General features: G+C 43.8%; 1 protein-coding gene across 1 annotated transcript in view; it reads right to left on the bottom strand.

Annotated features, from left to right (window-relative positions):
• LOC148500781 (uncharacterized) overlaps positions 1-22,986 on the bottom strand; it is a 114,758-nt gene that overhangs the window by 74,451 nt on the left and 17,321 nt on the right. Inside the window, exons 6-10 of the mRNA XM_088451430.1 lie at positions 17,840-18,935; positions 15,755-15,914; positions 15,424-15,642; positions 14,958-15,219; positions 14,642-14,870 (exon numbers count right to left, since the gene is read on the bottom strand). Of these exons, the coding sequence (XP_088307556.1) occupies positions 14,642-14,870; positions 14,958-15,219; positions 15,424-15,642; positions 15,755-15,914; positions 17,840-18,935 (1,966 nt within the window). The remainder of the gene's footprint in view (positions 1-14,641; positions 14,871-14,957; positions 15,220-15,423; positions 15,643-15,754; positions 15,915-17,839; positions 18,936-22,986) is intronic.

Genomic DNA, 22,986 nt, shown 5'->3' with positions numbered 1-22,986 from the left:
TCACTGTACAGTCCCCTCTCCCCCTACATAATAATAATGGTATGCGTTTGGCATCCCGGCGGCGGGGATGCCGACGCTTACAATACTGGCATCAGAATACAGACGCCGGTCAGATACCGACGCCAGCATCCTGCCTGCCAGGATGCCGAAGGTAAGTAGTGGGGGGGGGGGGGTTAGGCACTACGGGGGGAGGGTTAGGGTTAGGGTCTGGCGCGGGAAGGGGGAGGTTAGGTTTAGGCACTAGGGGGGAGGGTTAGGTTTAGGGTGCGGCGCGGGGAGGGGGAGGTTAGGTTTAGGCACTAGGGAGGAGGTTAGGTTCAGGCACCAGGGGGGAGGTAAGGTTCAGGCACCAGGGGGGAGGTTAGGTTCAGGCACCAGGGAGGGAAAGTTAGGTTAGGGGGAGGGTTAGCATACTGACCATCAAGTGTCGGTATGTTAACCCTGTCGGGATCCAGGCGTCGGGATTATGACTGCCTGGATCCCATTTGTCGGTATTACATACCGATTCCATAATACCACATATCAGTGTGTGCTGGGAGCTGTGTTATCCCCTCATCATATATCACTGTACAGTCCCCTCTCCCCTATATAATAATACCACATATCAGTGTGTGCTGGGAGCTGTTATCCCCTCATCATATATCACTGTACCGTCTCCTCTCCCCTATATAATAATAATACCACATATCAGCATGTGCTGGGAGCTGTGTTATCACCCATCATATATCACTTTACAGTCCCCTCTCCCCTATATATAATAATACCACATATCAGTGTGTGCTGGGAGCTATGTTATCCCCATCATATATCATTGTACAGTGCCCTCTCCCCTATATAATAATAATACCACATAGCGTGTGCTTCCCCATCATATATCACTGTACAGTCCCCTCTCCCCTATATATATTAATACCACATAGCGTGTGCTGGGAGCTGTGTTATTCCCCATCATATATCACTGTACAGTGCCCTCTCCCCTATATAATAATAACACCACATATCAGTGGGTGCTGGGAGCTGTGTTATACATCATCATATATCACTGCACAATCCCCTCTCCCCCTATATAGCAATAACATGTATTACGCAATATTACCTCTGCCTAGCTCCCGTCTCACTTCCATTATCGGGGGGGAAATCTCTGTCGTGGGGAGTCGAGGATGTAAACAACATGAGCAGCAACTCACGGTCACTGGGAGTGGACACTATGGCACCCCATCCACCCAGTCACCTGCCTCTGTGTGTGGCCCCGCCCCCTCCGTAGCGTCACGTGTTTCAGGCGGGAGATACAGTAGAAAAGGTAACATCAACGCTGCCTGTGAGACTATAACAAAATGGCCGCCACCATCTTCCTTATTACAATACTCTAATAAGAACATACAGTTTTACTCTAGTGATAAGATTGTTACCAGTCAGACAACATGCACATTCTTCTGGTCACAGGACAGCGTCTGTGTTATCCCACGGAAACAAAGTACAGTATCTCTCCATAGAAATAGTCACCAAGCCGCACTACAAGAAAATGGCCGACAATACCTATCAGCACGGTACTATTAGGATGTGTATATTAATATCACTATTCTACAGATCAGGGACCCCAGCACAGAGGGGACTCTCAGTATCCTGTGACTATTCTTACAGTGTATGGCAGTAGCACAATGTTACTATATCACTATTATATACATGATTTTATACAGGTTGTATGTTATATGTCTCTTTATTATGTTGCTCAGCACATGTAAATATTTTTTGTCACATGGGAACCACTCATGTTGTTATACTATCTAGATCTTTATCCTCACATACTTAATAACAATGTTAGTATCCAATTTGTATAATTTGTATATATTTTACTGCAATTACATTCTTATATATATTAGCACATTGTGGTGTTATTGGCATTTTTTTCTTCAACTGAATTCACTTTATACGTTTAGTTTCCATGTTTATTTATCTTTTTACACATTTAATCTACAATGTACCAAAGGAGTTGCATATAAAATGTAGAATATCCCACATCTCCTGCATGTGTCTTCCTGGGTTCCTGGACTGTAGATAGACAGTAGTTAAGGGGCCAATCCATTACACGACCTGAAAAACTGAACGTCATTCAGTGCAGGAGACCGACCTCCCTATCTGCGAACATGTGGAACCCGACGAGCGTCGTCAGGTGGACCAGCATGTTCGGCAGATAGTCGGAGTCAGCAAGGACGCAGTGTGTACGCGCATCGCTGGTCCTTGCAGGCTATTCATTACACGACTTTCTGAACAATGCATCCAAAGCCTCCTGGTTTTGGTCGGATTGTTTAAAAAGTCGTCTAATGGATAGGCCCCTTTAGATAGACAATGTCTAAATAGACACCAGATGTTAGAGAGTAAATAGGTCGACAGGGACAAAAGGTCAACACACTAAAGGTTGACATGTACGAAGGTTGACACGTACAAACGGCCGACATGGTCAAAAGGTCGACACGAAAAATGGACCTTCTTACTGTACATGTTGACATTTTGTCCCTGTCAACCTATTGTCTGTCTAACATCTAGTGTCTACCTAGACATTGTCTATCTAATTACTGACTAATTTGAGAAATCAGATCTGATTCTTAAGCTATCCACATGAAGACTCCATCTTGTAACAGAATGGTCTATGCCTTTGAGTTATTCATAAAGTGTATAGTAAGCTGTGAATTGAGTTGAGAAAAAAGGTTATAATGACCTTCATAGGCTTAAAAGTTTGGAATGTACAAAGAGATAACAACACAAGGTCACTCCTTAAGCTGGGTACACACTGACAGATACATTGGCTGATCAATTGATCACCCAATGTATCTGCTGCCCGTCGGGCAGTGTGTACCCGCCGACGTTCACCGACATATCGCATTGGCTGTGCTGCAGCCGATGGACAGATATGTCTGCAGACCGCCCGTACACACACAGCGGCAGCCGCGAGAAGGGGGACAGGACACGCCCCCGACACACACCCTGGTCGCCGGGACCCGCAGCAAAACACAGATGATGGCCATTCAGTGTGTATGAACGACCATCATCTGCAGATATATCTGTCAGGTGTGTACCCACCTTTAGTTCTATGCTTTACTCCTTTCTAAGATAGATAAGAAATAATGAGGAACAATTGTATAATTGATGGGCTCTCAGTAATGAACTGTCACAAAATAATGAATGTTATATTTTTTTAAAGATTACATATGTTGTACTGTAAGATCATCCTGCTTGTAAAAAAACCTATAAAACTGTATAACACGCATTGAAGCTCAGAGAAATATTGGAACACACAAGTGATGGTCGGTCTTGTGGTATTTCTCTCAATTAGCTGATTTAACGAAGAAGTGCACTACACAAGGATTCTGACACACAAAAAGAGCTTGGCCTGGTGATTGCTGCGGATTCTATTTTAAATCTGTCAATCTTATACCACACACCCTGTCTTCCTACCCCTCCAGGATGTCTGACACATACATTTTTATAAGCCACTCAGTGCCCTCATGTTCTTCTTCCTCACAGCATTCTCATGTTCTTCTCCCTCTCAGCGCGATCGTGCTCTTTTTCCTCTCAGTGCCCTCATGTTCTTTTCCCTCACGGAGCCCTAATGTTCTTCTCCCCCTCAGCATCCTCATGTTCTGCTCCCTCTCAGCACCCTCATGTTCTTCTCCGTCTTAGCGCCCTTATGTTCTTTTCCCTATCAGCACCCTCATGTTCCTCATATTAATCTCTGCATCTATCAATACTTCAAAAATTACACATAATCTCACGTGCATATGATCAATCGGGTACAGCGTTTTTTGAAGATCTAGATGTGCCTGTGGTTATAGATATATCCCATTCTGCCAGCAGTTTAACACCAGCATCCACTGAAGAAATAACATACGAAGAGGATTCGTAATGAACTAGCAGCTTAACCGGGAATCCCCAACGGTAGGGAATCTCGCAGTCCCGAAGTGCTGCTGTAATAGCATGAAACGAACGTCTCTTGGCCAATGTGTGGGCTGACAGATCCGGAAATATCTGTAGACCTCCTAGGGTGTCCGATCCCTCTGCTTGTCTGGCAGCTTTCATGATAAGTTCTTTAATATGGAAGAAGTGGACTCTCATCAGTGTGTATCTAGGGAAATTGTTGGTACTCACTCTTGGCCTAGGCAGACGGTGAACTCGATCTATGAGTAAATCTTGTACAGAAGCCGAAGGTAGGAGTTTTTGGAATAACTTGGTCACATATTCCTGTAGCTCTGCAGGAGCGACTGAATCAGGGATGCCGCGTATTTTGCGTTGTTTCGTCTCGATCTGTCCTCTAGGTTCGCCATTTTATCTCAAATGTTTGATACTTCAGTTTGCAGCTCAGCATGAGCAGTAAGCAGGTCATTATGCGAGGAAACTAGTTCGCTCATCTTTCCCTCCAAATGGTCCGTGCGTCCGCCCAGGCTCAAAAGCTCTATTCTGAGCAATTGTACTAAGGATTCCACTCCCGCAAGTATATCCGTGCGGAATGCTGCAAACATCTGGAACATCGATTGAGTAGTTAGAAGAGCAGAGGTATGTAAGTCCAGACCCATGTCTGCCAGTGACGTGAATCCCTTAGAAAGTGAAGCAACAGGGGTCGGGGCTGACTTCAGCGGTGCATGAGTAGATGATTTTCCCTCTCAGCACCGTCATGTTCTCCTCCCTCTCAGTGCCATCATGTTCTCCGCCCTCTCAGTGCCCTAATGTTCTCCTCTCTCTGAACACCCTCAAGTTCTTCTCCCTCTCATGTACTTTTTATACACATTTCCCAGTCATTCACTTTCACACTCTGTTTGGGTGCAATACAGAATTGAATGCTTATCGTCCATAATTACCCATGCCTTGCATGTACGGAACTAGAGTGTCGACCATATGCAAAGTTTTGTAGAACTCAGCATTACTATTAGCTCCGTATGCTCAGTTTCGGAGCATACACAATACTGAAACACATAGGATGCATCCACAAAACAGACATGTACAACTCCACCCCAATATGGCCAGGAGGTGATCATTCCCATTCATTTACTTACACACTATGAATCTCAGGTAGAGTTGGACGCATACACATGAAGAGCAAAGCATCATCAGGACCACTGTAGGTGTATAATGATGCAACAGCATGCTCAAGGCACCATTCAGAACCAAACTTGATGATGATGACTGGTCAATGGCGTTGCCGCCTGTTATTCACGTTACAGCTTTTCAAGGAGCAATTGTTCAATGTGCATGTGGCTTTTCTTCAGCATTCTTGGTGGATTTCAGACCTGAAGAAAGAAGGATCCGTGTTGATTTAGGCGATTAATAAAGTGAAAAGCAATTGGGGGAAACTTTATTTTATAAAAAAAAATTTTTTATCATATTGTTTTATTGTTTTACTTAGTACTAAAGTGCCAGTAGATGCTGCTGTAGCATAGGCAGTCCTGCCTACTATAGCCCGGTTTGCAGCTTTTGAAGGTGGACCTGCTTCTCGTCTTTCTGCAATTGCTGCAACCAGTGTTCTTGGATCACTATTAGCAGAAGCCTACAAGTTGGTAGGTGCATAGTGGATGTGAACAAGGAGGTTAGTCCACATGTTGATTTCAAAACAGAGTAGGTTTTATTGAAGATAACAGTATACAGAAGATAAATAGCAGTCAATAGAATAAGGTAGTAATCTCTCTTGGGCTAAGTGCTGTGCAGCTTCAATAAAAGTGACAGGCTTGGGCACATGGAGACCCTTTAATAGAGCCAAGTAAACAAGTCTTACACCTGTAGTCTTATTGAGTTGACCTTTAAGTCTGTTGACTCAGACATGTGGCAAATCATGCACTATAGATATATGATGTTATTATGGCTGATGATTCATACACAGTCAACAACACACAGTTACTGTAAGAGACAGTTTGTTACGATTTCTAAGTATCTCAAACTTTCTCAAAGCTTCCTATAATAAAACATATAAGAGCATCAAGCAATAATAATAACAAACATCATTGATCATCACTTTTCAGTCCTCATTTTGGACGCAGGGATACACACTATTGGCGTACATCGCAGTATGATAAAGCGCATTTTACACTAAAAGCGGGGGCTTGCGTCCAACTCTAAATGACCCCCTATATATATATATAGGATTTGATTAATGCTGCTGGTATAGTGTGTGCACTATTCATGCAATGTAGTGGCTGTTTGGGGTTTTTAATGTAATCTAGTGGCTATTGATTTAATATATGGTTTCAAAGTCCAAAATTGGTGGCACCAATGTAGACTACTGTAATCAGTGTTACAATATGCTTAAACTGTTGACTAATTATTATACATGGTTTTATGTTGTTAGTGTGTCCTTGCAGCTAACACATTTCTATACTGTGTTTGATGTTTTGTGTCTTGGTGATGTGATGTATGAGAGTATTTGTATGCAGCAAAAACATCCTTGTGTGAGCATATATCAGTACATATGCAGCCACAGAACTAAACACGATAGGCTAGTTTACCACTGATGCACACTACATGGAACAGTTCCTCACAAAAGATCTTCTGCCATCCGTAATGGTACTTTGACCTATGACAGCATACTTCGCAAGTAGGACTTTGAACAGTTCAACAAGGATACAGGAAAGGAAGCTGAAAGCCGGAAAGGCCATATAATGTATCTGACCATCAGTGGGTGAGGCTATTGTTAAAAGGTACTCGTGGTGGTATCTGACACCAAGCTATGGAACTAGACTAATATGACCACTGCCGTGAGTGACCATGGGTGACCACTGCACTGCCATGATGCAACCAGTCACCAGCTTAGGTCATTATGCCAAGAAGAGAATTAAATCTTAATCTACAAATTATTACCAAGAAGAAAATACTGTCTGGACTGAGGCACTGAAGAGAGAGAACAGAACAGTTGTCCTAAAATATACATGGAGACTGATGAAGCGGTTACTGGGGTTATTTATTACTATATGAATTCAACAGAGATGTCACCTATATGAGTTCAACAGAGGTGTCACTTTTATTAAAGGGAATATTACTGTGTCTTGTTTAACTTTTACATACTCTTAGATGTGGCTCTATTGCCACCTATTGTCTCAAAGAGACCTAGACTGTGCAATGATTGCTGATGTCAAACAGGTGGTTTGGTTGGACCGTCTCAGACACTTCTGATTTTCACACACACGTGTCTCCAGAGCTTACAGAGGATAGTGCAAAAAACCAAAAACACCCAGTCAGCACCAATTCTGTGGGTAAATACACCTTTTCAAAGAGATTGGTCAGAAAAGTAGGGTAAGAATTGCTTAAGCTGACAAAAAGTATACAATAACTCAACTAATCGTGTGTTACACAGTGGTGTGCAGAGGAGCATCTCTGAAAGCACAGTACATCGAACCTTGAAGTGGGTGGGCTACACAATCAGAAGACGGCCCAGGTTTCTGGGCAACTAAAAACAGCAAATTGAGGCCACAGCAGGCACAGGCTCACCAACACTGGGCAGCTGAAGATTGTAAAAATGTTGCCTGGACTGATGACTCTTGATTTATACTGCCATATGCAGATGATTGGTCAGAATTTGGTTCAAACAATATGAATACTTGGATCCATTCTGCCTTGTGTCAACCGTTCAGGCAGGTGGTGTGTAATGGGGTGTGGTAATGTTTTCTTGGCACACATTAGGCCCCTTAATACTTATTGAGGATAATTTAGATGCCACAGTCTGAGTATTGTTGCTGACCATGTGCATCCCTTTATGGCCACAGTCTACTCATCTTCTAATGGCTACTTTTCCAGCAGGATACCGTGCCATGTCATACATCATCTCAAGCTGGTACCATGAGCATGACCATAAATTCAGTGTACTCCAATGGCCTCCACAGGCATCAGGAAGATATCAATATTTACAAAGTGGCCGGATAGACCTTCGAAATTTAGAGTGGTGTCTTTTGCAATTAATATTAGTTCCACTTTAAACATTGGAGGTCAAATTCACTGAGAAGTGGTGGCTCATAAAAGCCGCTGCTTTGTATATATTCCTCCAGATCGGAATTCCATAGATTACCTTTGGGATGTGTGAGGACAGGAGATTTGCAGCATGAATGTGCAATGGACAAATCTGTGGAAACTTTTTGGCGCTATCATATCACCATGAACCAGAATAATTAAGGAATGTTTCCAGCCCCTTGTTGAATTCACATCACAAAGAATTCAGGCTGTTCCCAGGAGGCAATGGTGCATTCTATCTAGTACTATAACTAGAAAGGTGCGCCTAATAAAGTAGCTACCGGGTGCATATCTCACACTTACTTATCTATTGTGCGTTGGACAAACCGTACGGCTTCATCCAACTATTCCATCATATTAGTTTCCTCCGATGGAAGCATACCATCCACAGCCCACCCAGAGCACGTATGATTACCGCCTCTGCACCTGATCATGTCAGCTCCCCCAATCACACCTACTTTTACGTTTGTTAAGGGACCAGGAAAGATCAGAAAATTTAAATCTATATTCACAGAAAAGTGTATAAAGATACAGATGGCATTTTGCTATGGACAAGTTGTTTATTGTGTTAATTAGCAGGTCTGATGCATAGGAGTACTATGCCAGTTAGTGTATCTTGCGTGGAAATTGCACTGCCCAGAACAAGGTGCAAATGCCACTTAAAGCTGCCTCCTCCGCCTGGACCACCAATATTGGGCAGGAAAGGAGGACATCCTAATGCAATTACGAATACAAGCAGAGAAAAAAAAAAAGAACCTTTCCTGATTGGCTGTTTAGCAGTTTGTGAAGGCTCCCCTCACATGGATTTTTCATCAATCGTGCATAGAATGTGCTTGTTTAAGCAAAGACAAGATGTGGATTTCTGTTGTATTAGAGCAGATGTTCTCAAACTCGGTCCTCAGGACCCCACACAGGTCACCCAACAGTGCACAGGTGTATTCATTACTCTCTGACACATTTTTTTTTTTTAAATCTCTTTATTTATCATAGCAAATAACAAAAAAATCATACCATCGTACCATAGGCAAAAACAAAGAAAACTTTTTTTTTTCTAATAAATTACATGTACATCAATATTATTACTCAGCTATTCGTTTTAAATTTGAAATCTAGATTGTCAAAACTGACATAACTGAAAATAAAACAAAAAACGTAAAAAAATCAAGTAGAGATAATTGGGAAAGGGGAAAAGCAGGGGAGAGACAAAAAACAATGTACTACCCACACTGTGAACACCAGCATCACTCTAATCCAGGTAGCCGCCTTTGAAATATGGAATACCAAGGGTCCCAAATTGTGTGAAATTTTAATACAGAATCATTGAGAAGAGCGTTTATATATTCCATGGAGGCGAAGAAGCACACTTTGTTAATAAGAGCTTGCATTGATGGCGATTTGCTTCCAGTTCATAACAGTTAATAGTCTAGCCCAGCGGTTCTCAAACTCTGGGTCTCATTCAGACCCGCTCGCGAGCGCTGTACGCTCGCAAGCGGGTCGATGTTTCCCAAATGAGCATGAGCATGACAGAGGCTGCTCCTTCATGCGCATGCGCGAGACCCGGCGAGCGACGGGGAAGCCGTCGCTCGGGGTCTCGCACCAAAGGGGGCGTGCTGTCAATCACCATCGACTTTGGTGGGAGTGCCTGCCCAGACGGAGGTGTTCCCATGGGAACGCCTACCGTCTGGGTCCGGCCCCACTGACATCACTAGTGATGTCAGTGGGAGTGCTTTTGGCTCTGATAGAGCCAAAAGCACTCCGGGCCTGCGGCAGACGAGACCCTACCGCAAGGGTCTCGTTGCAAGCCCGACGGTCGCGATGGTCTTGACCATCGCGACCATCTTTTTGGCTGCTCGCATAAGCTGTGGGTGGTCACCCACAGCTATGCGAGCGACCAGGAGGACGCTCCAATTTAAGGTAAGCCGGCCCTGATTCTCTCTCCTCTCTGGTCAGAGCGTCCGGCTCTGAATCAGGCCCTCGGTCCTCAGGACCCCACACAGGTCACATTTTGCAGGTCACCCAGCAGGTGCACAGGTGTATTCATTACTCACTGACACGTTTTAAAAGATCCACAGGTGGAGCTAATTATATCACTTGTGATTCTGTGAGGAGACCTGGAAAACGTGCACTGTTTGGGGTCCTGAGGACCGAGTTTGAGAACCACTGGTCTAGCCGTACTAAAAACTTGGGCACAAAATCTGTTCTGAGGTTTGGAGAGGGATCTAGAGGGTTTGCAAAGAAGCATGGGTAACGGTTCCTTGGAGAGGGGGAGACGCCAATCGCCTTATTCACCAAGGATATGACTTCATCCCAATATTTTGATATCATGGGGCAGTCACACCACATATGCATTGAAGAACCATTGTGGCCAAATTGCCTCCAACAAAGATCTGATGTCCCTGGAAAAATCTGGTGCAACTTGGTAGGGCCCAGATACCACTGTGAGTACACTTTATAATAATTTTCTTTTATATTGGTATTAATGGATGCTCTAGCCACCCCACTCACTGCCTGATGTCCACCCAGTCGTCAACCTCTAAAGGTAAAATCTAAGTCCTGCTCCCAGGATAGCTCAAATGGTTCTTTAAATTCGGAGAGGGGAATAGCAGCGAGTAAAAACATGGTATAGAGCCCTTGCAACCAGGATTGTAAATGCACTGACGTTCAAATGTAGTGGGTTGACGCATTTTGTGAGATTTGCAAAGTGAACGGACAAAACTACAGATTTGCATGTATGCAAACTGAAGGCTATTGAGCATAGCATAGTTTTCACATAATTCTGTAAAATTTTGAGGAGTAAAATCACCTTGATTATGCATAATTCTGGTTATCCCACATGGCACCAAGGTACGTGTATATATATATGAAGACATGCATCCCAATGAGAAATGTGGATGACGCCACAGAGGGGTCAAGGGGGACAGGTAAGGCGCTAATTCTAAACTTTTAGTTTGTCCCACACCTGTAAAACGGCCTTCACGCAAGGGACTTTCTGGACCGAGGCTGGTCTCATATTTGGGGGAATCCATGGAAGGAAACCAACCAATTGGTCACCCATCAGGTCACTTTCAAGTACCCATTTTTTGCTACCCTCCGTTGTGTGGCAAGACTGTGGCTCAGCTGCGTTGCAGAAAAATATATTTTGAAAATGGGAAGCCCCAAACCACCATTGATTTGGCCAAGCAAGCTCTGCATTGTCTAGCTTTTTATTAGACCAAATAAAAGAGCCGCACAGTGACTGGATATTACAGAGGTAAGAGGCCGGGACCGTAATTGGAATCGTATGGAAAAGGTATAATAACCTAGGTAAAATATTAATCTTCACCGAATTAACTTTGCCTGTCCATAAAATACAAAGCGGGGCACATCTTTGTATATCCTCTTGATTCGCATGTAGTAAGGGGCTGTAGTTTGCCTCAATTAACTGGTCGTATGTGTCACAAACTCTCAGATAAATTGTGGATGCTACCCGTATTCAGGAAATTGGCTAGCTCTACTCCTGAGTCGCGGAGTCTAATGTGCCGGCGGATTTCACCAGGGACCCTCGCAAGAAGTTATGGACTTGGCTGCGCCTGACACACAGGTCACGGCACCTCAGGTTAGGTTTCCCTATACAGCAGCTGGCGAACTTGGTTGGAATGCACAGTAACGCTGGAGTATGGTAATGGAGCCTATACTCTGGCACATGAATGCTCTCCTAGACTTCCTTAAATAGGCAGAACTTGATTTTGGCACCTTCTGTGGTTTACACTAACTTGAGTGCATGTCCCTTTAAATCCTATGCAGAGCAGCGCGCGAACACCTACGGAGGCCGCGGCCACCTGCACACAGCCGCCGGAGGAGAGGGAGAACAGCTGACAGCGGGCGCCGGGAATCTCCCACCCGCTGTCCCACGCCAGCCCAGGTAAGAGGGACCTGGATTCGACGGCGCTGTGACATTACCCTCCCTTCTAGGGGTGGGCACCGAACACGCCACAAATGGCCTGTCAGGAAATTTCTGATGGAACCTACGAAGGAGTTGAGGTGCATGAATATCTGAGGCCTTAACCCAACAATGTTCCTCCAGCCGTACCCCTTCCAATCCACCAGAAATTGAACTGAACCTTGAGACATTCTGGAATCTAAAATCTGTTTAACTTCATACTCCTCTTGGTGGTCCACTGGAATTGCAGTGGGAGGGTTGCATTATCTCGAATATTGATTAGGCACCAATGGTTTCAGAAGAGAGATATTGGATACATTGGGAACCCTAAGAGTACCAGGAAGTTTTAAGCGAACAGCCACCAGATTGATGACCTGAAGAATCTGGAAGGGACCAATGAATCTGGGAGCAAACTTCATGGTAGGAACTTTTAATCGCAAGTGCTTAGTGCAGAGGTTCCCATACGCGGTCCTCAAGGCTCCCCAACAGTTCAGGTTTTAGAGATATCCATGGTTGAGCACAGTTGGTTAAATCAAATTGACTGTGGAACTAATTAAGCCACCTGTGCTCAGCTATGGATATCTCTAAAACCTGAACTGTTGGGGAGCCTTGAGGACCGCATTTGGGAACCTCTGGCTTAGTGGATAACCAGACCTTATCACTGGGGTTCAGCACAGGACCCCTCCTTCTTTTCCTGTCCACCACCCGCTTATATGTGGAAGAGGCTTTACAGAAATTCTTTCACCTCCCTCCAAATCCTGAAGAACCGACTCACTGTGCCACCAACAGCTGGAAGAGATACTGACTGAAGAGCTGGTACTTCTGGTATCACGGGATGTAACCCATACTGAATGAAGAATGGAGAGTACCCCGATGACTCATGGTACAAATTGTGAGCAAATTCTGCCCATGGCAATAAGGAAACTCAATCGTCTTCATTAGCTGAGACATATATCCGAATGATCTTCTCTAAAGCTGGCCACACATCTAAAGATTATCTGTCCAACCAGCCAACTTGTTGATTGGTTGGAATGAAAATCTGGTAAGGAATGAAAGCAAATGACAATCAGCAATTTGCTCCCAAACGCCGGAAAATGGACAAAAACTGTTGTTTGAACAAATTGTTTAGATCAAACATTTAACAAACTTGTCTGACATCCATTTTCATCTGTTTTCTGGCATTTAGGAGCAAATTGCTGATCATCAGTTACTCCCATACCTTACCAGATTTTCATTCCAACCAATCAACTAGTTGGCTGGTTGGATGCAAGTTGGTCTAGTGTGTGGCCAGCTTTAGTCTTGATATACGCGCTCCGTTTGACCATTAGTCTGTGGATGGTATGCAGATGAAAAACTTAAGTTGATATTAAAGCATTTACATAATGCCCTCCAAAACCTGGAAGTAAACTGTACCCCACAGTCGGAAAAAATGTCTTTGGGAAACCCATGTAGCTTGAAGATTTAAACGCCTCAGCCAACTTCGGAGCCGATGGTAAACCTTTGAATGGGACAAAGTGAGCGACCTTGGAGAACCTGTCCACCACTACCCAGATTGTATTGAACCCCTGGCAGGAGGGTAGATCAGTTATAAAGTCCTTGGATATATGACCCGGCAGGAAGTTGAGGAGGCACCTTATGCTGAGCACAGATGGTACAAGCTGCCACAAAATCCTTGACATCACGATGCACCATTGGCCACCAATAGCTCCTGAGGATCAGTTCCAAAGTTCTCCCTACTACCGCATGACCTGAAAAACGTGAAGAATGGGCCCACTGGAGTAACTTAGATCGGAGTACGGGTGCTACAAAGGTTTTCCCTGGCGGGATCTTGACCTTAGTAACTGCAACAAAGCACCCAGGATTTAAAATTGGTTTGTCTTCCTTTGCTTCATCTTCCTGGGCCAAATTGAATGCTCAAGACAGGGCATCAGCTTTTACATTCTTGCACCCTGGACGATAGGCAATAACCAGGTTAAAACGGTCAGAAAACAGCGACCACCTGGACAGCCGATAATTCAGGCAATGAGCAGTCTTGAGATAAGTGAGGTTCTTATGGTCTGTTTAAACTGTCACCGGAAATTTTGCCCCCTCCAGCAAATATCTCCACTCTTGCAACGCCAGCTTAATAGCTAGTAACTCCTTATCCCCAACTGCATAATTCTTTTCTGGAGCAGAAAACTTACGGGAAAAGAACCCACAGGAGTACCACTTGCCCCATTCATCCTTCTGTGACAGCACTACCCCAACTCCCACCATGGAGGCGTCCACCTCCAAGAAGAAAGGCAGATCGCAGTCAGGTTGTCTTAGAATAGGAGCAGATATAAAGCACTGTTTTAGAAGAACAAAGGCCTCTTCAGCTGCAGGAGACCATCTCCGAGTATCTTGTCCTTTCTTGGTGAGTGCAGTAATTGGAGCTGCTATGATTAATTCTTGATGAATTGGCGATAGAAATTGCAGAATCCCAGGAAGCGTTGTATCACTTTCAACCCAACAGGGCGAGGCTAGTTAGTAATGGCAGCTAGCTTTGCAGGATCCATCTGAAGGCAGGAACCAGAAATAATGTATCCCAGAAACGTTAGCTCTTTTTGCTCGAAGGAACATTTTTCAAGTTTGCAAAACAGCTGGTTGGCCCGAAGTCGTGTCAGCACTTCACATACATGCAGGTGATGACTTGTCACATCTTCTGAGAATATTTGGATGTCATCTAGATATACTACAATGTATTTATAGAGCAAATACCTGAAGATGTGATTCATATATTTTTGGGAGACAGCTGGAGCGTTGCTTAACCGAAAAGGCATGACTAGGTACTCGAAGCGACCATCATGAGTATTGAAGGCTGTCTTCCACTCATCTCCAGCCCGAATCCTGATCAGATTATAGGCCCCACGAAGATCTAGCTTGGTAAAAATCTTGGCTCCCTTAATTCGGTCGAAAAGTTCAGATATCAGAGGTAATGGAAACCGGTCTTTGATGGTAATAGCATTCAGGACCCGGTAATCAATGCATGGTCTCAGACCTCCGTCCTTCTTTTTGACAAAGAAAAGACCGGCACCCGCGGGTGATTTGGACTCCCTGATGAACCCGCATTCCAGATTCTCCTGAATATACTCAGACACTGATTGGGACTCGGGAAATGAAAGAGGGAAAGTTCTCTCACGAGGTAGCTCTTTCCAAGGCAATAGGTCAATAGCGCAATCCCAGTCTCTATGAGCAGGAAGTGTCTCTGCGGCTTTCTTACTAAAGACATCTTGGAAGGACCGGTATGAAGCTGGAAGCTGAACTTCCGGAGAGATGACTGAACTCCGAATGGCTCGCTGGGGAGGTTTGACGGATGACAAACAGGAGCCATGGCATCAAGGACCCCATGACCATGGCATCAAGGACCCCATGACAGAATTTGAGGTTTCTCCCAATCTAGCACAGGAGAATGCTTGCGAAGTCAAGGAAGACCCAGGATGACAGGACTCGGCTGATGGAAGTATGTAGAATGCTATTGATTCTCGATGGAAAGCCCCTACTTGCATGATAATCTCTGTTGTCTGAGAGTGGATGGTTGCTGTAGGAAGTTTATTCCCATCCACCCCGATGATACAGAGAGGTGTTTGAAGTGGCATAATAGGAATTCCTAGCTCTTGAACTTTCTTAGCCGTAATGAAGTTGCCATCGGCACCTGAGTCCAGGAAAGCCCTAATGACTTCAGAGAATTTTCCCAGGACCAGGGTCACATCAATAGAGAACTGGGAAACTACATGATTCTTTGGGGTGTGTTGAAATGTACCTAATCTGATCACCCCTCGATCAGTTAGGCCTTCCCGTTTCCCGGACGTTTTGGACAGCCGGAGAGATGACCTGCATGGGCTCTTCTGGAGGTTCCACTGGTGCCGTGAAACATGGAGCGAGCTTAAAGGTAAACAGACGAGACTGTTCATTTTCACTTGCTCTCTCCCTATGGCAAAGATCCACCTGGATACACAGGGAGATTAGGTCATCCAAAGACGTTGGCAGCTCCCTGGATGCGAGAACATCTTTGATCTGATCGGACAGACCCTGCATAAATGCGCCAACTAAGGCTTCGTTGTTCCATCCCAATTCTGAAGCAAGGGTTCAGAACTGCACCACATACTGTCCTGCAGATTGATTGCCTTTTCTCAGCTATAGAATAGCCGATCCCGCAGAGGATACTCGATCGGGCTCGTCAAAGACCCTTCAGAAAACCTTCAGGAACTCTGCGCTATTGTTACCCAGAGGATCATTTCTCTCCCATAATGGAGAAGCCCAAGCCAGAGCCTGACCGGACAGCAGCGAGAACACATAAGCCACTTTCGTCCTGCCGGGAAATTTGCTGCTTGAACCTCAAAGTGAATTGAGCACTGGTTCAAGAAACCTCGACAGTCTTTTGAGTTCCCATCAAACTTTGTGGGATTCGGAATGCGTAATGGTGCAGAAGCACTGGCCGCTTGTACAGTCACTGTTGGAGGTGGGGCTGATTGTACCGGTGCTGGCTGAGCGGAACAGACTTGTTGCATTAAGGTCTACAGACACTGCATAATCTGAGCTTGATCTTGTTCTTGTTTCTAGACTCTAGCAAGTCTCGAGGCGATGGGTTACCAGCAGCATCCATGTTTTTGGGCCAGAGTATTCTGCCACAAACTCTCAGATAGATTGTGGACGCTTCCCTTATTCAGGGAATTGGCTAGACCTATTCCTGACGCGCGGAGTCTAATGTACCGGCGGTTTTCACCAGGGACCCTCGCAAGAAGGTATGGACTTGGCTGTGTCTGACACACAGGTCGCGGCCCTCAGGTTAGGTTTCCCTATACAGGAGCTGGTGAACTTGGTTGGAATGCAGGAGACGTTAGCGTAGTCGACTAGCCGGGTCAGAACCAAACAGACAAGATGGTACCAGGGAGCAGACATAAACGGGTCACGGAATAGCCGAGGTCAGAAGCAGATATCAACGCGGAAACAGGAGTCAGGCAGAATCGGAGTCACAAACAAGCCAAGGTTAGAACCAATAGTCAGGATATGCACAGGAACGCTGGATTATGATAATGGAGCCTATACTCTGGCACAGGAATGCTCTCCTAGAATTCCTTTAATAGGCAGGGCTTGATTTTGGCGCCTTCTGTGGTTTACACTAATTTGTCTGCATGTCCCTTTAAATCCTATGCAGAGTGGCGCGCGCTCCTATGGATGCCGCCTGCACACAGCCACCGGAGGAGAGGGAGAACAATTGACAGCGGGCACCAGGGATTTCCCGCCCGCTGTCCCATGCCAGCCCGGACCCCAGCGTCGCCGGACCAGGTAAGAGGGACCTGGATTCGACGGCGCTGTGACAGTATGTCTTTGTGATAGTTATCCCTAAATACTCACTGAATCATTTTAAAAGTTCCACTGGTGGAGCTAATTACTTCACTTGTGATTTTGTGAGACCTGGAAACAAAAGCACTGTTTGGGGTCCTGAGGACCGAGTTTGAGAACCTGTGTATTAGATTTTTCAGCAGTTTAGTGGATGTCTAATACTAAATGTATTTGTTTATAATTATTATATTATTGCTCAAGGAGGTGTCTATTGTTTGTTTTTTTAGTGAGTGTAGTTTAATTTTTGCAGGACGGACAGGTCGGCTGTGTGTGCTGAATGCTGTAGCAGCACAGTGGCTAATACCTTCTCCTGTGTCCAGGAGGAATTTGTAGTAATGCTAACCCTGCAACTCTCTTTAGATAATTCTGCTCTTTCCTGAACACCCTTTTCATTCACGTGTGCCAATCGACTAACGTAGCACTGAGAATAGCATTCACCACACCTCCAGAAAGAGTATCACAGCAGTAATTTATTGCTCCATCATGACATGAAAAGGACACAAAAAGGAAAACAAGATTAAGGATCTGTTTCACATTTATTGAGATTATCCAATACTCTAAAACCTCTCTCACTGGTTAAAACATTGCTCAGAAACAGAGTTTACATTTTTTTTTGCAGCATGAATTTTCTGATGTTTAAGGAGATTTGATTTACGGTTACAACATTTCCCACACTCAGAGCATGAAAATGGCTTCTCCCCTGTGTGAATTCTCTGATGCATGTCAAGAAGTCCTTTACGGCTGAAACTTTTCCCACACTCCGAGCAAGGAAACGGTCTCACGCCTGTATGAATTTTCATATGCATGTTAAGAAGTCCTATACGGCTGAAGCATTTCCCGCAGTCAGAGCAAGAAAATGGCTTCTCTCCACTGGGAGTTCCATGGTGCTCCGTTATTGACGATTTGCGTCTAACATATTTACCACTGTTGGAAGGAGGTTTTGCTTCCGTGTGAATGTCCTGATGTGCAACACACTCGGAGTAATTAGCAGGATAATTTTTATGTTCATTAGAAGAATATGGGCTTTCTGACGTGTGAAATTTCATGTGTGTGTTAAACTGTGCAATATTCATAAAACAATTCCCACATAGAGGACAACAATAGGTTTTCTTTCCTTTATGAATTTCCTGATGTAGGGCAAGCAGGGCGTTATCTGTAAAACATTCGCCACAGTCAGCACATTTAAACGGTGTATATGTGGGTGTGTACATGTCAGTGAGGTTTCCTCCATCACATGAGATTGGTTCCTCCTTAATATGAGTAGGTCTATAAGGTTTATGATCTGTGGGTGTGTAAGTGTCATTGCCTGCGAGGTGTCCTCCATCACTTGAGGCTGATCTCTGCATAATATGAGTAGATGTATACTGTTTGTGATCTGTGGGTGTATACATGTCAGTGTGTGTGAGGTTTCCTCCATTAAATGAGACCGGTTCCTCCTTAGTATGACCAGATGTAGAATGTGTATGATCTGTGGGTGTATAAATGTCTGTGTTGGTGAGATACCCTCCATCTGTAATGTTCTCCAGACTGTTGGTTGTGTTTTGTTCATCCACTGTTGTGTATTTATCTGTTTGGAGATATAAACCCATACTGTGATCCTCATTCATACAAACCGATGATGAAATAGGGGCGTGATAACCTCCAGATAATTGTGCATCCTCATAGAAATCTGGTGAAGAGAAGAACATTGTGATTAGATTATATAAACACTGGGGTAATAAAGAGGAGAAATGGCTTCTGGGAGTGGCATTCCTGCACAGGGTAGTTTGTGGTCTTTGGTTTCCCTGGCTGACAAAGCTGCAGGCATACAGAGGAGATGTAGTCTATGGCAAGACAAGAACAACTTCTAGGTCTTAATCACTATCCTCCAGAGGTCACCTCCTGGCTCTATTCTCACCCCCAACCATTACACGAACAGCTCAATAACTCACATATATTATAGACAGTTTCCCACATAATTTCTATCTGTGAAACCTCAAACTATGCGATCCAATCGAGTCCGCTTTCAAAAGATTAACGTGGTCCCACCCTGACAACCACAACTTTTGAAATACACATGATCAAACACAAGTACGAAATGAAAAAAATTCTCAGAGGAAATAGGTCCTGTAGACAACAAGCAACCCATACTTATTATTCGTTGACAAATGAAACACACCAGTGTAGTGTACAACGAATTATAGGATCAGATTATAGGGCATATTTCCATTTATTATCTCAATCAACCTTTCTTTGATGATGTGTAATTATTTTTTTTGTACCTTAATTCTTGATGCTGGCGTATGAATGCGTGACTTTTTTTTTTTTTTAAGGGGGGGGAAGGTAACAGTGGGTAGCTTTATATTATTTTTATTTCTTTTTACAATATTTTTATTGAACAAAAATTATACACAGCATTCCTTAGTATATCTATGACATGACATAGGGAAGACATGCAATCCAATAAAATACACACATCCCACATAAAAGTATTGGATTGCGTGACTTTTCTTTTTTTTTTTTTAACTGCACATTTTTGGAGAAGATTGATATTTGATTTTTCACTGTATTAAATGCAGAAATATCGATCCTGTATCAATCCTATCTATACATGACCACCGGTTGGCCATCCCTTTTGCAAATCCCTGTCCCTTAAAGCTGGACGTGCGCACTGGTATTCAGTTGTCCCCAGGTCTAGAGTGCACAGCAGTAAGGGATTGTTCTCAGGGAAGTTCTAGCACAGGGAATATTGAAGACACTATGGTGGTAATAGATCTGATGTTAGTCTAGGTGTAGGTAGGCAAAGCATGCACTGATGGCTAGGCACACTGAGAAAGAATGCAGATAAAAACTCAGGCCTAAAGGAATGGCCAATACAAGGGCAGCAAGAATAGCCAGGGTCCAGGTAAGAGGTCAGGGCAGGTGGTAAATAACAGAATGTACAGGATCCAAGCAAAGATCAGGGAAGACAGGAAACAGAACCAGGTTTATAATCCTGGATAAGGTCAGGGCAGTGAGCAAGCAAGCAGAATGAGTCAAAACAGGTCAAGAAATCTAAGGTAGCAAATCGGAATTCTCCAAGTAATGTCAAGCCGACGCAGCAAAGATTCACACCCACCAGGTAAAATAGCCTCTGATATTTTTTTTGGCAACTACATAGTAAAGGATTTCCGAAGATCTCTCTTCAGGACCCTAGCCTTTCCAATGGACCCGATACCACCTGGAATCCAAAATATTCTACATTTTATATTCTGGTCACTCAAGTCATAACTATATTCTCTGTAAGGAAAGCTCAGTGATGTAAAATATATGGTTGAGCTATAGTGTTAAATGGAGCCATCACATGTCATTCTCTGGAGTCTCCACTTGAGAGCAACAGTCATACATGCCGGAGGCTGACAAATATAATATACTTCGCTCTTGTTCATCCCTTATGTTTGAAAAATAAATAATGCTTGCTACCTGTATACCACCATACTATTACCTCAGCTGTAGATTACAATACCTACAGTCCACCCTCAGGTAGTTCTAGTAATCCTGGCTGCTGCTCTGCACCCGATTAGGAGCCAGGATCCTTCCCCGCACAATAAAGGTGCATACACACTGGGCGATAAAGTGGACGACTGAACGATAACGATATCGTTAAGTCGTCCACTTTATCGTCCATTTTTAACCCCAAAAAGATGAACGATAACGACGACGCGCGTTCCCGCGGGTCGTTCGTCATTATCGTTCATCGGGCTGACATGCAGGCCAACCTGACGATCTCGTCAGGTTGCTGCATGTCAGGGAATGGGGGAGAGAGCCTGGTGCTGAACGATATCGTTAATGATATCGTTCAGCGGCTGTGCTCAATGTCATGAACGACATTGAGCACAGCCTGCCGGGGACACACTAGGCGATATCGCTCAGGGAGCATATCGTGTAGTGTGTACCCACCATAACAGATATGCAAAATCCTCTCACAAACCACCACAGTTCTTCAATTGCATTCCTTTATCTCAAAAAAATCAGAGAACAATGAAACCCATTTTATATTTTTTATTTTAAGGGACAAGGGAAAAACCAGAAACCCAAAATTAAGATACAGACAGGTGGTCTGCTACTTACCAGTGGTTTATTCTGTTAAAAGGTTTGTTCCAGTGCCAACTGTACACTTGTGGGGGACTTTCCATACAACAAAAAAGCCTTATATTGGCAGTGTTTTACAACGTTGGCGTTTACCAAAATATGAACAACTGTACTAAACTGATACAGTAAAAAGACCACAAAAAATGTCCCGTACACCACAATAAAAGCTCAAAATACTGTATTTAGTAACAGGCTGCCCTATACAATCAGAGGAATGGCCCAACGCAATGAATCGGGAAACGAGGTGACCGAGGAACTAAAGGAGATGTATTAAAGATTAGTTTTCTGGACTGTACATAATTAAATCGAATAATCACAACTCATTAAACTATAACAAAAAAAAAAGTTGTGTTTTTTTTCTACCTCAAACCATGTTTTATAAGGCATTAATGTGCCCTGTGGCGACAGTCGATTTTACGTTCACAGAATATTTCGGAGCAGAAAAGATTATGGCGTGCTAATGCGTGAGCCCACTGGCGGACACAAAGGAGTGCGTTACATTTAAACTGTATTCCACATTATGGGCAAAAAATGGATTTTCTGCTGTCTGGATGCGAAGATGTAAAACGCTACAGACACTGCTGGCGCTATGTAAATGTGAAAAACAATAATGATTCATGCTCTTTGATAAAACTTCATGTAGTGGAAGCGAAACTAGTTAGAGGATTTTCATCAAGTGACAGTCGTTTTGCTGACCCTGGACACCCACTTATTTCCACGGAGAGCCATAAGCGCTATATATATTGCGGTGACGGTGCCCGCTGGCTGGATTCAGGACGGTGAGAGATAATCAGGCGGTCATGTGTTGACCATATTACAGCCTCAGGATTTCCCCGTCAGAGGATAACCTTGTCCATTGGCCAGGCGGTAGGCGATACCAATAACCGCTACACCTCTTCAGGATATACAGGTGGATTACACGTACGCTTCAAATTAGCGTGAAGTCCATGTTTCCTAAATAACATTATACTGTTTACATCTTTGGAAATCATTTCAGCGTTACCCCTTGTTTAAAACCCGGAGGTAGAATCAAGGGGATATTAGGACTCTCATATGTGGACTTTGATCGGGTGAGAACTGTCAGATCAAGATTGGTCACATTATATATGAAATATACAATTTTTTATATATATTTTTTATGTTTTTTTGCTTCCTTTAGTAAACTTGCCAGTTATGCTGGTTTTTATTAGGAACTAAGAAGTTCCATGGTAATGCATGATAGTCTGTACAGACTTTTATAATATTAAGGTGATTGTTATGTCATTTGTATACCACTATTGACATGCTTATTGTGTGTTTATTAAATATATGTTAGATTTATTTGGTGTCTTGAATTAATTTCTGCCACGTTAAGTATTTATTTGTAATTACAAGTCCCATTAGCGCAACTCCACCAGTGTAATATTTCTGAAAAACAATAATGTATTGGAGGATCTGGGTTATAATTTTTGTGCGCTCTAAGAACAAGTCAAATATTCTGAACTCTAACAGGTGTTCTAGAACGCATTTCTCAGATGCAGAGCGCCAGGATTATTTTTCTACTGTATGATTTCTCTGATAGGGGATTGTAGGTCCTGCGCAAGTTGTGTAAATGGTACTGCTTACCACAA

Source organism: Taudactylus pleione, unplaced genomic scaffold (genome assembly GCF_031769625.1).
Source record: "Taudactylus pleione unplaced genomic scaffold, aTauple2 ptg000547l, whole genome shotgun sequence".
NCBI classification, from domain to species: domain Eukaryota; kingdom Metazoa; phylum Chordata; class Amphibia; order Anura; family Myobatrachidae; genus Taudactylus; species Taudactylus pleione.
This window is presented reverse-complemented; position numbering and strand designations above follow the sequence as displayed.